Source organism: Botrytis fragariae, assembly GCF_013461495.1.
Source record: "Botrytis fragariae strain BVB16 chromosome Unknown tig00000054, whole genome shotgun sequence".
Classification (NCBI taxonomy): domain Eukaryota; kingdom Fungi; phylum Ascomycota; class Leotiomycetes; order Helotiales; family Sclerotiniaceae; genus Botrytis; species Botrytis fragariae.
The window spans coordinates 2,259,809-2,274,051 of NW_023500993.1; the positions used below are offsets into that span (position 1 = coordinate 2,259,809).

Below are 14,243 nucleotides of genomic sequence, written 5' to 3' on the forward strand. Positions count from 1 at the left end.
ATACACTATTTACTACTCCATGCTCTCCCCAGATCGCAAAGCGGGCTGTTCAAGTTGCTGCATCTTTACCGATAATCTTCATCATCTCTCACCCGTCTCAACCCTTGAGACATAACGCTGGCGCTTGTGTCTTGTGCGCCGATTGCAAGTGGGAGAATAAAAGAGGGGATCAGATGGTGCTACGAACGGCTCAGCTCCTTCGAGGCAGAATCCAACCACGACTTTGGATTACAATAGAACAGGACTGAGATGAATAGAATTTAAGAAGAGAATGATGTTAAAAAAAGGCAAAGAGAGGAAAGTCTGGTCTGAGTTTACTCTGAAAAGGTTTAAATGAGACTTTCACATACAGTACCTGTGCGAGAGGACCAAATTGATCACTGGTTACATATATATTATTGAACACCACTCCATTTGGAAGAAAGTATGAACTTATGAAAGTTTGGAAGTGCCATGATGAGAAAAAGATATGGGGGAGCGTGAAAATGAGAGATCGAGCATCGCAGCTCTTTTAGATGCGAGTTCGAGTTCGAATTCGAATTTCACAATTATATGACGCTTATATTTGCGTAGATGCCGTTAATGATCGGGTTTCCAGATTTAAATCTATTCGCATGAAACAAAGCTATGTTGAATAATTCTTTACAGGATCTTATGAATCGAATCTATCAGTCCGTTATATTCAGATTTATCAAATGTTGGGTTTGTCATAGACTTTCAGACCTGCAAGTCTAAGCGAACGCCACTTCCCCGAGCTTACCCCACATCCCAAGTAATGGACTACGTCAACACTTCGAGCTTCTGGAATTGAAGCATTCCGCTGGTTCCACGAGTACCTAATTTGAATAGCTTTGAAGAGGCGGGCTAGCACAAATGATCAACTTGATGATTGAAACGTTATGTTTGTATAAGACACGGGTAGAGAATTGTCAATATGTCATTTGTTCGACTCCTTCACGTTGACATCATTATATACAAGTACGCATAGCTAGTGGTGGCGTTACATGCACTTTGTGTACTTAGCTGTTGTCCAGAATATCTATAAGAACACTGCTTTCAATATTTCTTCTCCTTCCTTAAACAACTATCCATATTCAGTGCTCACTTCTTGAATACTCATCCGAACAGCAATCAGAAATCAAATATCACTCATACCCACACATACAGTCATGGCAACCGCAACAGCCCCTGGAGAGAACTTTGAAGTTCGCCAAATTTCTTCGACTGAGGACTGGCACCCCGACCCTTCCAAATCTATCCCTCTTTCTCCCGCTCGCCAAGCACTCATTGACGATATAATTGCTCTGTATAGCTGCGAACCGACCATTGAGCGTGTCAAACGATACACGCCCGATTGCGTATATGATGACCAGTTTGTGTATGCCAATGATCGGTACAAGATGGCTGGACAGTGGTTTGCGCTACCAAAGTTGTTCAAGGATAGTAAGAACGAGGGGTATCAGGTTGTAAGAAGCGACGATGAAGTGATCCAATTCAAGAATGAACAGGTATTCAAGATTCATTGCTAAACAGCTTGATTTACGTCTAAATAACTTCTAACAATGGGATAGTCATGGACCTTTAAAATTATTCCAAAAACTGCCACAATAAACGCACTTGTGACTTTGTCTCTTGATCCTGAAACTGTCCACAGCGATTTCATACGAGTCAAGTATCACAAGGATCAAGCTAATGATAAAGACTACAGCCATGAGGGTGTAGGCTTTTCATTCAAGAAGTGGCAGGCAGATCAAGTTGCAAAACACATGAGCAGTGATGAGGTTGCAGTTTTCAAAGAGGATAGTACTGCTGGAAAGGAACCTGTCAGGAAGTATGGCGATGGTAAGGGCGAAGCTCCACTGAAAGATTTGTAATGCCTGGTTAGGAACACACGAATAATATTGTAACTTGTCGCTGATTTATGTTACCATGTGAAGCATCATCTATGCAGAGTGATATGGATGTGAGATCATACATAGCCGTCTTCAATACTGAGAAATTACATCATCTCTATCTAGGATACCATTGAAGCAAAAGGTAACCGCGATATCGTGACTTCTCCTACAGACTATCCAATAGCGCACCGCCAGCTTCTCTGAAGAGCATCCAAGGATCTTGCCAGTCTTCTGTCGATCGAGTTTCAGACGTCGTGTCTTCGAAGTTTATCAGGTTTGGCTGAGGCTCAAAAAATTTGCCAGTCGTTGATCTAGGTGCAGAATCCTCAATTGAAGTCTCATTAAGCTCGTGAATAGGGTAAGGGATTTTGATGCCCTGCCCAGTTGATGATAAGAAGTTGTGATCTGATGGAACTTCCTCAAGCCATTCTGATGATGCAAAACTTGGCGGTACAGCCCTAGTGCATTCTTCCTTGTTTCCTCGTGGCTTTTGATTTTTCTCCATATATCTATCAGTGATTACTTCTGAGAAGCTGAAAGTAGGTCGTTCAAGCTCGTTCGAGTATCCTGGGTCTCTAAAACATGTGCACCACGTGTCGTCGTTTCTGCTTCGTTTTGGTGACTTGAGGGTTCTCTTGTCTGTTCCGTCTTCTGATCCTCCGTCACTGGACACATCTGTGTTCTTGGATTCGACAGGCCGTTGTGATACCGTGTCTGAAGTTTCATGATGGCCGCCAGTCTTCTCAATTGTTAAGTGTTGCTCGGCTACGTGACTATGAATAGTGTCATATACGTTTCTCGGTTTGGGAGCGTGGAACCCAGAATGTTGATGTTTCAACAATGCAGAAAGATTGGCCCATGATCTTTCGCTGTTCATTATGGAAACCGACGGATCCAGCTCACACCAACCGCATGCCAATTTGCTTTTACTCCTCATCCCAGCTTCAGACTCATCCACAGCTGCGTCTCTGAGAAATATGCTTCGGTCGGCGTTTTCTTCAGTTCGTCGGTATATATGGGCATCGGCTATCTTGTCCGCAAAAGATATACTTAAAGTCAAACCAGCGCTCTATAACATGGTACTCGGTGTCCCCAAATCTGACATCTAGTTAGTGCTCGCACATAAAAGCAGAAGTTAGTTAGAACTAGTCTATTCCAAGTAGCCGGGCAGGTTTCTTCGCCACCGCTTCAATGACTTGTAGTGATAACACCTCTTCCTTGGTAAATCTCCTCTCCTCAATAGTTCCTTCCTTCCAGGAGAACGTGGAATAATGCTTCAGCTTTAGCATCGGTAATTGCATGGGTGCGTTATCGCTGTATGTCTGGAATCCCATGGTGAAGGAGAGATATCTTTGTGAGACAAAAGAAAATTGACGTGATTGAAGGTACGAAGTTGTACCTGATGATGGAGAAATGTTGAGTCATTTTATGAACAACAATCGATTATCTCTTCAGAGGATAAGAACGAAAGCTGAGGTACAATCACACCTATATTGCGCCTTCCTGTTGAGGTCTTTTCCAACCCGTAAACCTAGATAGAGAAAAATTGATTTCCACCACACCCCAAATGTTCGTCTTGCCAATCTAGTTTGGCTTGAGGAGAGAAACAGAACGTGACAAGTGTGTAAATTCCATGAAAGCTTTATGGTTTCCTATTCACCAGTAGAAATGCCATGGACTAAAGCATTGTGCAGTATGCGCTTGTGCAGCTATAAGGAGCTTCTGTTCATTGCCATCAGAACTCGAAGCTGGAATGAAATCGGAATGAGACGAAGACATCTATCCATCGAGAAATGAGAAGAGGCTGTCAAGCACGGGCTATCAAAGGGAAACAAATTCCATCAGCAAGGAGTTGGAAGAATAACTTCTCCCTAAGGCCTTTGACATTCAATTGAAACCTTCCATATTCCATATACGGGAGCCTACCTGGTTAAAACCAAAATGACTGTGGACTGATATTGATAGACAAAAATTAAGGTAAGGCGATTTACCGACCAGCTGGTCACTTTTGGTGCATTAAAGAGCTAAATGGTCTCCTTCAATTGATAAATACTCATTTTTGTCTTTCTGTTCTTTACTCCTATTCACCTTGGATGAGAAGTCGAGAAGATTCCGAAGTTTATATCCTCCGATCTATACCTAGTGAACTATTGTTAGATTATTCCACTATATTGCTGTCTTCTCCTGCGAGATCCAATACCCTTTCTCCCGAAACGTCTGTAGCATCAACCAAATGTAGATCTTTCCATCCTTCCTCTTCGCAGTAGACACCGAGCAGCACAAAATCACTCAGCTAGGGACGGGCTAGGTAGAAGCTACAATTTGATCGATAGACTCCCCTACAGTTATTTCAGAACAAAGATCTCCTACTACGAGGAAATATGTGCTACAGTTTCACTTAACATGCATATACCAAAAATTGAATCATACGAACTGCAATATTCACTTGCGCGGTAGGTGGTTGTGACCATGAGAGTTCCGAATTTTCTGAGTATATCAATTCTTCTCCGTTCAGCTTCTAGTGGGTCTGGAATCTTGAAAATGAGTAGCTACCAGAACTTTTCCATTGTCATCAACAACTTAAAATTACTTTATTCTTAGTAAGGGTGCAGTTCAGTACTTGGTTTTACTTTGAGACTGCCAGTAACAACTCAGACAGTACACCAGGTACTGTGGAAGATCATGAACATGGATCCTATCGAACAATTGCTACTACAGCAGGTCAAAGAAAGATACTCCTGGAACAGCAAGTAGTTTTTTCTTGACCTTTCTATTTGATTCTAACCCTAACAGGTACTTCTCGTTCACTTGTCACCATATCTATTGAAAGCATTTTGCTACAGCAAGTTAGAGAAAAGTACTCTTACAAAGGTACTTAAACGCCCCTCTGCAACTGCTTTTGATGCATAGCTAACTAAGTTTTGGATAGAACTCCCACAGATACTCACTATGGCCCCGGAACCTCCATTACAGACATCGCGCAACCCAAGAATAACTTCAAGAGCCTTTGCTGCCACCTTTAACCTCACCTTTACCACTTCCTCGGATAGTAGACTATCAAGCTTTTCTTCGGCTGAAAATCAACTCAAGGACATGCTTGTCAATTATAAATTCGAACAACAGGGCTTTCCTCAATACTCGAGATTTCCCCTTGAGATTCAGCGAAAGATCTGGATACACACACTTCCTGATCCAAGAGTTATCCCCATATCATATGACGATACTACCCAGGTTTGTCAGAGTACCAGTTCAGTTCCAATAGCCTTACACGTTTACAGTATCTCTAGAATTGAAGCATTGAGATTCTATTCATTATCCTTTGGTACCACGAACGAAAACGGTCGTATTTACTTTAGATTCGGGTTTGATATACCTCTATTGTTGACCAACATCTTCGACAGAACCCAACCTACTAAGTTACCCGCTGAAAGGTTTCAAAGCTTCATCAATAGCACTCAAAACCTTGAAAATCTTGACGCAATTGCTATGATACCCGGATTGGTCAAATCAATTTTTGGCCCTCATCCGAGACCATGCCCATATCTCTGCAACATAGTCGTCAAGAAAATGCCAAACTTGACGCATCTGCTATCTGCAAATTGTACTAGAGAAACAGATGAACTACCTATCGGTATGTCTGGATACCTTGCGGGCTATAGGACCATTGGCACCAAAGTATGCAGTGATCTATCCTTATCCATGAAGGCCTATGCACTGAATGAAGACGCTCAACGCCGGACCGACAACTTCAAGAGGTTCTGGAATGTTTATTGGTGCCAGACGTATCTAGAGCTGCATGGCCTACCTTTGGTATTGGTGCAGGAGAAGGACCTAGAAGTTGGTGAGGTCAAGCGATTTTCTCGCATAGGGGATGAATGGGGAAACTCCCCATGGATTCGATCTGTGCTAGGCTATTCCCGTCCAGAGGAGGTTTTGCCGGAAGAGTGAACCTTGTTTTGTTGCGGGTTGGTGAAATTTAACAACTACATACTATTTTTAAGTTTTGGTTTGGGAGAGACTGCTTAATCAATGAGGGACTGATTCATTGGTGTGGGAATACATCATCAGCGGGAGGGAACACGCCAGAGGCTGTGGTTATTCTTATAGTTGCCGAATGATCTCAAAAAAGAAAATCACAATTATCTAAACATGCGTGTGATAGTAAACGCCCAAAATGAGGCTTCCGTGTCAATGCCTAATCAAAGGTCAGAAAGTCCAACGGAAAGTGAGTACATTGAAGGAAAGTCTAGACTGTATCGCTAACAACATCTGAAAAAAATGACAGCCAAGGAGAAAGTAATGAGATAAATTTGTCTTCGAGTAGACTTCTTCGGTGATATTGAAGGTTTCTTGGCTTCTTCTCTGTGTCTGCAAGAGTTATTTACTTCAATGATTAATTATTTTGAGAATGTTTAAAGCTCACTAAAAGCTCACACTCGCAGCGCTCGTGACTTTTTCCCAGTAAATTTTGAGGCGGCTCCTCCTGTAGAGCAAGCTGGGTGTCCTTTCGAAAAGGACAACTCGAGGCCAGCTCGTTGACTCTTGAGTGATTGTGCGTCGCGTTGCGTATCCTTGAATACAGAGGCATGTGCGCAGGATATAGATCAAATTTTTATCGGATACTCAAATAAGAAAAGAGATAAAACGGTATTATCTGCGATCTTTGCAAAATTACTGATGTTGCTTTTGTCGATGTGACGTTTCTTTTTCGGCTTTAACGGGACTGTCGGGAACCTTCTTCCATCGTCCCCTTTAAAGTGGAAAAACAATTAGCGAGTACTAGCCCTCCAGTATTTTCATATGTGTTATATAATGAGCTATCTATAGTTTCTCAAATCTACAAATTTGTCACTTTCGTGATTGATCTTTTCCGTCCCATTTGGAATGCTCACGTGCTGTCATCTGCGAGATTAACACAAACTTGTGCTTCAGTTCAACGCATAGCTGAATTCTAATCAGTGTATATCCGTTGGGATAAACGAGTACTGGTAGATATTATATTTCAATTGAATCTTCAGAAGTATTGATCTGACAATGTGGGTCATTCGTGGGGCAAGTGCTTTACTATTGAACATTACTAAATTATTATTATATTCAAGGACGGCTTTGCATATCGTACAGTTACATGCTTATTTGCTCGAGTTCAGGTGGTTGCGATGAGAATCTCTCGAAGTTGCACATCATCACCGTGGTAATTGATTCAGGTGTTTAGTTAATACCAGATAGTTGTACCTATTCAAACTCTCTCGGTGTGACTCATAAAGTCGCATGTGATCAATTGTTATGATCTCACCTCCAACTAGACTGGACTATCAAAATATGTGATAATTTCTTTTCCAAAAATTTATACAATCACCATAAGGACGAAATAAAAAGGCAAAATATCCCATTCAAACGACAAGCATGGCCGAATTTCAGGATGCCGTTACCAAACTGGTACAAGAATCACTGGCAGCGACACCGTATGCCTGCAAAAGCCTCATACCACTTTCCGGCGGTAGTTCAAACTATCTATACCATGGAACTTTAATGGAAACTCTTCCTGATGGTACCACGGTTGTGATAATCAAGCACACTGAGCCTCATTTATTTTCCAACAAAAATTTCAAACTAACTACTACCCGAACGGTCAGTTGTTTTCATCTCCTATTCTATATTCACGTCAAACAAGCAACAATTGTTTTTTATCTTTCACTTCGACTATAAAATCCATAGACTCCTAATTTGATGACAGTTCTATGAATCTCAAATTCTCAAATACCTCACAGCTTTCCCGACTCAGTCTGTTTTTTACAATAACATCACAATTTCTACCCCCAAACTCCTCCATTATGACCCTGGCACCAATACGCAGGTCCACACCCATCACCCCTCTCCAGATTGCACCAACCTGAAGTCCTACGTTCTCAAATACCACACTGCTATAACTCCCTCAACCGCCTCTGTTATCGGCCACTCGCTTGGAAACTGGCTTAAGAACTTCCATAGCTGGGCCAACTCTCCAGCACAGAGTGAAGTGCGAGAAGTCATGGAAGGGAACCATGCTATGAGGACTTTAAAGCTGGCAATCAATTACACGAATCTTGTCACAATGATTGATAGCTTCCCAAAAATTCTGGGAGGGAGTAGAGATGTGTTTGAAAATGTGGAGAAGGAAATGCTGGCATGGATAAATGGGGGTGGAGAGGGGACCAGGGAGCTAATTCACGGGGATTTTTGGTGTGGAAAGTAAGTTTCTTCAGTCATGGTTTGCAGTCAATGTTTTCAATATGATGGTAACGGTAATGCTCATATTGTGTCAATTTTACCATAAGAGTGTTAGGTTCCATATATCGGCGACTGGCCCAAGATTGAAGGGTACCATTAAGTACTCGGAGTGTGTGGGCGTATTTCATGAACTACCAGTCACTGATTATCAATATAGTGTTCTTTTACCCGACACACTCTTATCCCCCAGCACACCAGCAGCCATCTTCATAACTGACCACGAACTATCACATCTCTCGACCCCGATTTTTGACGTAGCTCAGATGTGCGCGGAACTGTACATGCTCACATTTTTCAAATCCATTCCGGCAGGCAAAGAAATTCTTACTGCATTCATAGAAGGCTATGGATCAATCGAAGAGGATAAGCGATGGAGGATATTGATCTACATTGGATGCCACTTGACATGCTGGGGATCTAGAACTGCAGGTTGGGGAACATCGGAACAAGTAGAGGCGTGTGTGCAGCTGGGTCGAGATTTAGTAATTAACGGCTGGGAGAGAAATAGAGAGTGGTGTACGAGGGAGGGGTGGGCATTTCTAATTGAAGATTAAGATTCATAACGAATCTCAATTGTCAACTATAGTAAGAGGTAATAACTTCTTGCTGCTTGAACTAATAGTAAGACATAGTAAGTTTACCGAGTCCCTGAGTGTAAATTACTGGAGGTTTACCTCCTTAATAATCTTACGATCTGTGAGAATATTAGTACTGTATGTATACGAAAAAATATATTCAGTTAAGGGAGACCTGATTTAAGAGATCTACTTAGCTTGACGAAGGTTTGTGATTTTAGCTTCGATATGAAGGTTCATTTAAAGAATCGAAAATCATTTAGATTTTTGAGGAAGTCGTCATATAATAATATAATTCTCAACTGTGAATTGATCGTATTTGATGATATATGATATCGTATAATCGTGACTCACATAAATCTATGTTCATATAATGTTATATTAAAATGTGATTTGTATAACATGGTTTATTATCGAGTTATTAATATCATTAGGTCACCACTTTTTTCATTATTTAATTACTTCAATTTCAATTTGTCATATTTCAATGAATTATTATATTGTGGAAATATAATCAAAAAAAGCCTAAATTATTCTAACTATTAAAGTTATTCAAAAATCTAAAAATTTGATAATTATGAAAGCTATGAAAATCTATTTAATATTTTGATTTATATTACATAATAGAATTAATAATCGAAATAACCAAATGGAAATTTAAATAAATAAATATAAAATAATTGAATTAAAAAAGAAAGTGCTTTTTTAATATATGATTAATATAGATGATAAAGAGTCTATATCTAAATTGAATAATATAATAGATATAATAAATTAAATTCTTAAATTATAAGAAATAAAAAACATTAAAAAGATTTGAGCTTATTGATTTATAAAGTATTATAAAAAATTAAAGATATATTTTAATTATATTTATAATTTTCAAGAAGCTTTTTATGAAGATTCTAAATCTATTAAAATGTAATTTCAAATGATATTAAATATATAACGTGTTTTATTAGTAAATGGGTTATATCAGTATATAGGTCATTTCAAAAATCATCTAAATCAAGCTTCTTAAAATATTCGTATTTTAATAACCAATTAATTTTTTCTTTGAATAAAAGGTATTAAATGATAATTAAAATCTAGGTTTTTTATAAATATAGTTTTTATATAGATATTTCTATTATGTTTTTGAAAAAGTAAAAAAAGTTATAATTTTTGTTGTAAAAAGACTATTTCTATAATAACAATTTTATAAATTTGAATTCCTAAAAACTAATTAGATTTTTATGGTTTGTATATATTCAATTATTTTATATTAAAGTTTCAGAAACTTTTCTTTATAAATAAATAAAGTATATGATTATATATAGACAAATTTTATATATAAAATAAGTGACCTATATATTGATATAACACACTCACTAATAAAACACGTTAAGCAAAATATAATATTCAAAATTATAATTTCTATAATTTCAATAAAACAGATTTTATAAAAGGGATTATAGTTGTTTGTATAATTATAATCAATATTAAATAAAATAATAGAAGTAAGAAAATGTGATTAGGTGATTCAAAATTAGCTATTGTAATTATATATAATAATAGAGAAAATAAAATTATGTTTCTGTTTCTTATAATTTAAGAATAAATCTATTTTTCGAATTAGTGTATTAGAATTATTTTATAAATTAAAGTATTAAATTTATTTTCAATGAATAAATGAATAATAATAATAAAATAATTGAAGTATTTTGATAAATATATTTTTAATTAAAAGAAAGTAAACATTGAATATCAATACTAAATGAATATAAAAATTATAAATTAATATCTTTTTAGTTATATTGTAAACCAAATAATATAATACATATAAAGCTATTAATATATTTTGATTATTTAATATTGAATATTTTAATATCATGAAATATTCATATTATAATCAATTTAATAGATGTATTAAAATATATATTGATTATATTTCTAAGATTGAATTCTTTATATTTTTCAAAACTATATACCAGTAATCATTTATATTTTAGAATATGAAAACTGGATTTTAAGAAATTAAATTAATACTATTTAATCCTAAAGCTAGTATGATTCATTACAGAGTGGATTACATTATTAAATAGATTGCTTAAAAATGCACCAAATTTGGTTATTTTTAATATTCCTATTTTAATAACTAATCATCATTTTTGAGAAATAAAACAGTATAAAATAATAATAAAAATTTGATTTCTTAGAAATCTAATTTTTATATAAATATTTCTACTATATTCAAGAAAAAATTGAAAATGTTACGATTTTCGCTATAAAGAAAGTATTTTCACAATAACTTTATATTAATTCTAATTTTCAATAAAAATTTAAATTTTTGTAATAATTTTATAATTGAATTTTATGTATTCAATTTTTAAAAAATCTATTGATAGATAAGGAAAGTGTATGGTTAAGTGTAGACAATTTTATATATACACTGAGTGATCTATTTGATGATATAATCTACTTGATAATAAATCACGTTATATTTTCAAGATTAGATATTCGAATTGATATATCTAATCCCCCTCTCTTAATATAAATTCTTAGATTTCTTAAATATTTTATAATTTAACTAGAACATTTTTTCAATCAATTTTAATAAAACCTTAAATAAATTATTATTAATCAAGCTTTTCTATATTTATATTCAAAATTATACTAATTTTGACTAAAAATATAAAAACAGTAATGTATAAGGGTATACTTATAAATATAGAAAATTATATATTTTAAAAAGTAATTAAGATATTAAGCAAATATTGATATATAAAAACGATTTAATTATATTCAAAAGGAATATTTATTAAATAACAGACTTTTGATATATTATTTCGATAAAAAATTAACATTTAGATTTAATATAATAAATATTAAAAAAGAAGGAATTCTAACAAGGAAATATCTTTTAATTAATATTATAATATACATAGAAAAACCAATCATAATTCAAAACTTTATTAAAATAGTATAATAGTATAATAGATCCTAGATTATTAGATTCTTAATAACTTTAATTGATTGATCAAATAGTTATTAAATAATATAAAATTGAAGTAATTGAATGATGAAAAAAGTGGCGACCCAGTAATATTAGTGATCTGATATTAACCATGTTACAATAAAATAATTATGAGCAATAAGAAAGTCGACTATACTAAGCTTTTGATTTAATTATTGTTTAATCGCTCCTTGAGTTTAAGAGATTATAATTGAATTTTATATTCTTGAAGATTCAGAGACCCGAGAGATCGCAGGCATTTGATTAAAATATTATAATAATAATAACTTTAATTACATATTGAAATCAGAATTTCAAAGGCATTATAACTAGAATTAAATGTAAAAATTCTATATGAAGTACTATAATCTTTTATTTGTTATTTAATTCTTTTTTGAGATATGAGTTTTGAAAATAATAATAATAATCTATAATAACAATCTTCAATATTATTCATTAGATTAATAAAGAATAGCATAAAAATCGCGTGAAATATAGGTGTCGTTCGAGTCTTTGGGAGACCCTCTAGCATGCTAGGTGAGAGTTCTCTTGTATGTAACCCCTAAGGGCTGGAATTGAGTTTAGCAGCTCGTATAATGCTTGCTGCTAAATCGAATTCTGATTCTTAGGAATTGATGAATAATTGGAGTATATTAATCTCCATCACATACATTAGAACCCTAACCTGGCATGTAAAAGGGTCTGATAGATCAGGATGACACTCGACCTTTAAGATTATATTAGGTTCTATATTGTTTTACTGGGTTCTATAGGTCATATATATATTACAAAATCTCAAACGTATCTTTCAAACAAATCTTATGTAATGGTATACTTGATAGATTTAAGCTTTATATATAGAATAATAAAATTTAAAATTAAATGATTTGAATAACAAAAGACTTATATAGCTTAAAAAAAGAAAAGAAAAATCTGAGTATTATTTCTTTAACATTCTCATAATATATGATATTCGAAAAACTACTCTAATGCCCCTAGTAGTGAGAGTATCTACTCTCATAGTATTAGAACTAATTTAAACTTACTATTATACTGTTCTGATTCTAGTTTATTATATCTGAATTTTATATACAAACTCTGACTTCTAAGATTAATTCTAAGTCTCTGGTTCTTAATTTAATTCTTTTGAGTTTGAATTTTAGATTTCTATATAAATTATTTCGATATTAGATCTCGTAAGTTCTAGTTTTATAGTATAAGCTCTGGGCTTTAACATTCATTATTTTTATTTTGAATATAGTTTGGTTTAAAACAATAGATTCTAGCTATTATAGAACTTGAATGATACAATTGTAAGCTTGAGTCAATTTGAGTAATGGAAAAGAAGCTTTTGTGACTTTTAATGGCACGTGAGTAATTCAGCATACAAAATCTAAGGAAGATAAAGTACTCAAGTTGTACGTTCAAAGATGTATAATATATATACTTCTGATGAAATTAAAAAACTATTTGATGATTCTTGTACATATGTTTACTGAAATCTATGACTCAAAGTTAATAAGAAAACCCCAATAAGCTCAAGATATACAAAAATTAAGAAACTTTGAAAATCTTTTTATTAAGATAAATATATTCAGCAGAGAAAGTCGGAATGTCAAAAAAGAAATTATTCGATCACTCATTTTTGATTGAGCTTATATCCATAAAGTTAGCATCAATTATATCACTGTTCAATTAATAAGATAATAGATTTTTTCCAGCTATGTTTTAGCTATATAACAATTCAAAATCGATGAAATGTTAGTTTCTTCCAATAATCCTGATGATACAAAATTTTCAAGAATGATATGAAAATTATTCACCTTTTTTTTTCAAATCTCCTCTCTGATTAGACTTTTGTTTGGAAAAAACTTGAATGATTAGATCAATCAATTATACTAGATCATATATATAGAAAACTTCTTGTTGATTTTGATTCACAAACTTTTACTGAGTTTTTTGTGCCAAGCTGAAAAAATGTAAATTAAAAAATGATTTGCCTGCGTTCTTCAAAGTCATCTTGAGTATTTTGATAGATCTAAATTGCAAATTATACTGTATAGCTCTTGTGATGCCAAGTTTCAAACAGGTTTCTGTTCTTTGAAAAGGAATATAAGAATTATCCAAATATTGGAAGGTATCTGAAAAAGTAGTTGGTATTCCGGTTTCAATAGAATAAACCTACGAAATCTACGAAATATATTAAATCCTATTACTATTAGTCTTTATCGTATTCTATCCGATCAAGAGACCTTTTAAATAATCCCATTAATAGATCGCACTGAATCTTTAAATGATATTTATAGACCTCCTACTAAATCTACTGATCATGAACCTATGAATCTACAAATCTACAAATTGTTGAAACCTCCTATCTTTCTTGTTGTATCCTTTGTATTTCAAGTCAAATAGAATTGTTTTTCGAACAAAACTTCTCAACTCTGAGATTTTTCACTAAAACACTAAAACTTGATTTGGTCCAATTTATTTCTTCATTCAGTATAACCCTTC

The 14,243-nt window shown here is 34.3% G+C and overlaps 4 protein-coding genes across 4 annotated transcripts; 3 read left to right on the forward strand and 1 right to left on the reverse strand.

Moving 5' to 3' along the window:
• Positions 1–1,169: 1,169 nt before the first annotated feature.
• On the forward strand, positions 1,170–1,874 carry Bfra_005412 (uncharacterized protein; the record flags this gene model as incomplete). Its single annotated transcript, XM_037335796.1, has 2 exons — positions 1,170–1,508; positions 1,572–1,874. The coding sequence occupies 2 exons, from the start codon at positions 1,170–1,172 to the stop codon at positions 1,872–1,874; spliced, it is 642 nt and encodes a 213-aa protein (XP_037192891.1).
• Positions 1,875–2,061: 187 nt separating this feature from the next.
• On the reverse strand, positions 2,062–3,229 carry Bfra_005413 (uncharacterized protein; the record flags this gene model as incomplete). The annotated part of the gene is made up of 2 exons (XM_037335797.1): positions 2,062–2,964; positions 3,080–3,229. 2 exons carry the CDS (start codon positions 3,227–3,229, stop codon positions 2,062–2,064), a joined length of 1,053 nt encoding a protein of 350 aa, XP_037192892.1.
• A 1,348-nt stretch (positions 3,230–4,577) lies between these two features.
• On the forward strand, positions 4,578–5,843 carry Bfra_005414 (uncharacterized protein; the record flags this gene model as incomplete). Its single annotated transcript, XM_037335798.1, has 3 exons — positions 4,578–4,641; positions 4,689–4,766; positions 4,825–5,843. 3 exons carry the CDS (start codon positions 4,578–4,580, stop codon positions 5,841–5,843), a joined length of 1,161 nt encoding a protein of 386 aa, XP_037192893.1.
• Positions 5,844–7,298: 1,455 nt separating this feature from the next.
• Bfra_005415 (putative 4-hydroxytryptamine) lies at positions 7,299–8,716 on the forward strand (the record flags this gene model as incomplete). The annotated part of the gene is made up of 3 exons (XM_037335799.1): positions 7,299–7,523; positions 7,630–8,123; positions 8,320–8,716. 3 exons carry the CDS (start codon positions 7,299–7,301, stop codon positions 8,714–8,716), a joined length of 1,116 nt encoding a protein of 371 aa, XP_037192894.1.
• Positions 8,717–14,243: the final 5,527 nt, after the last annotated feature.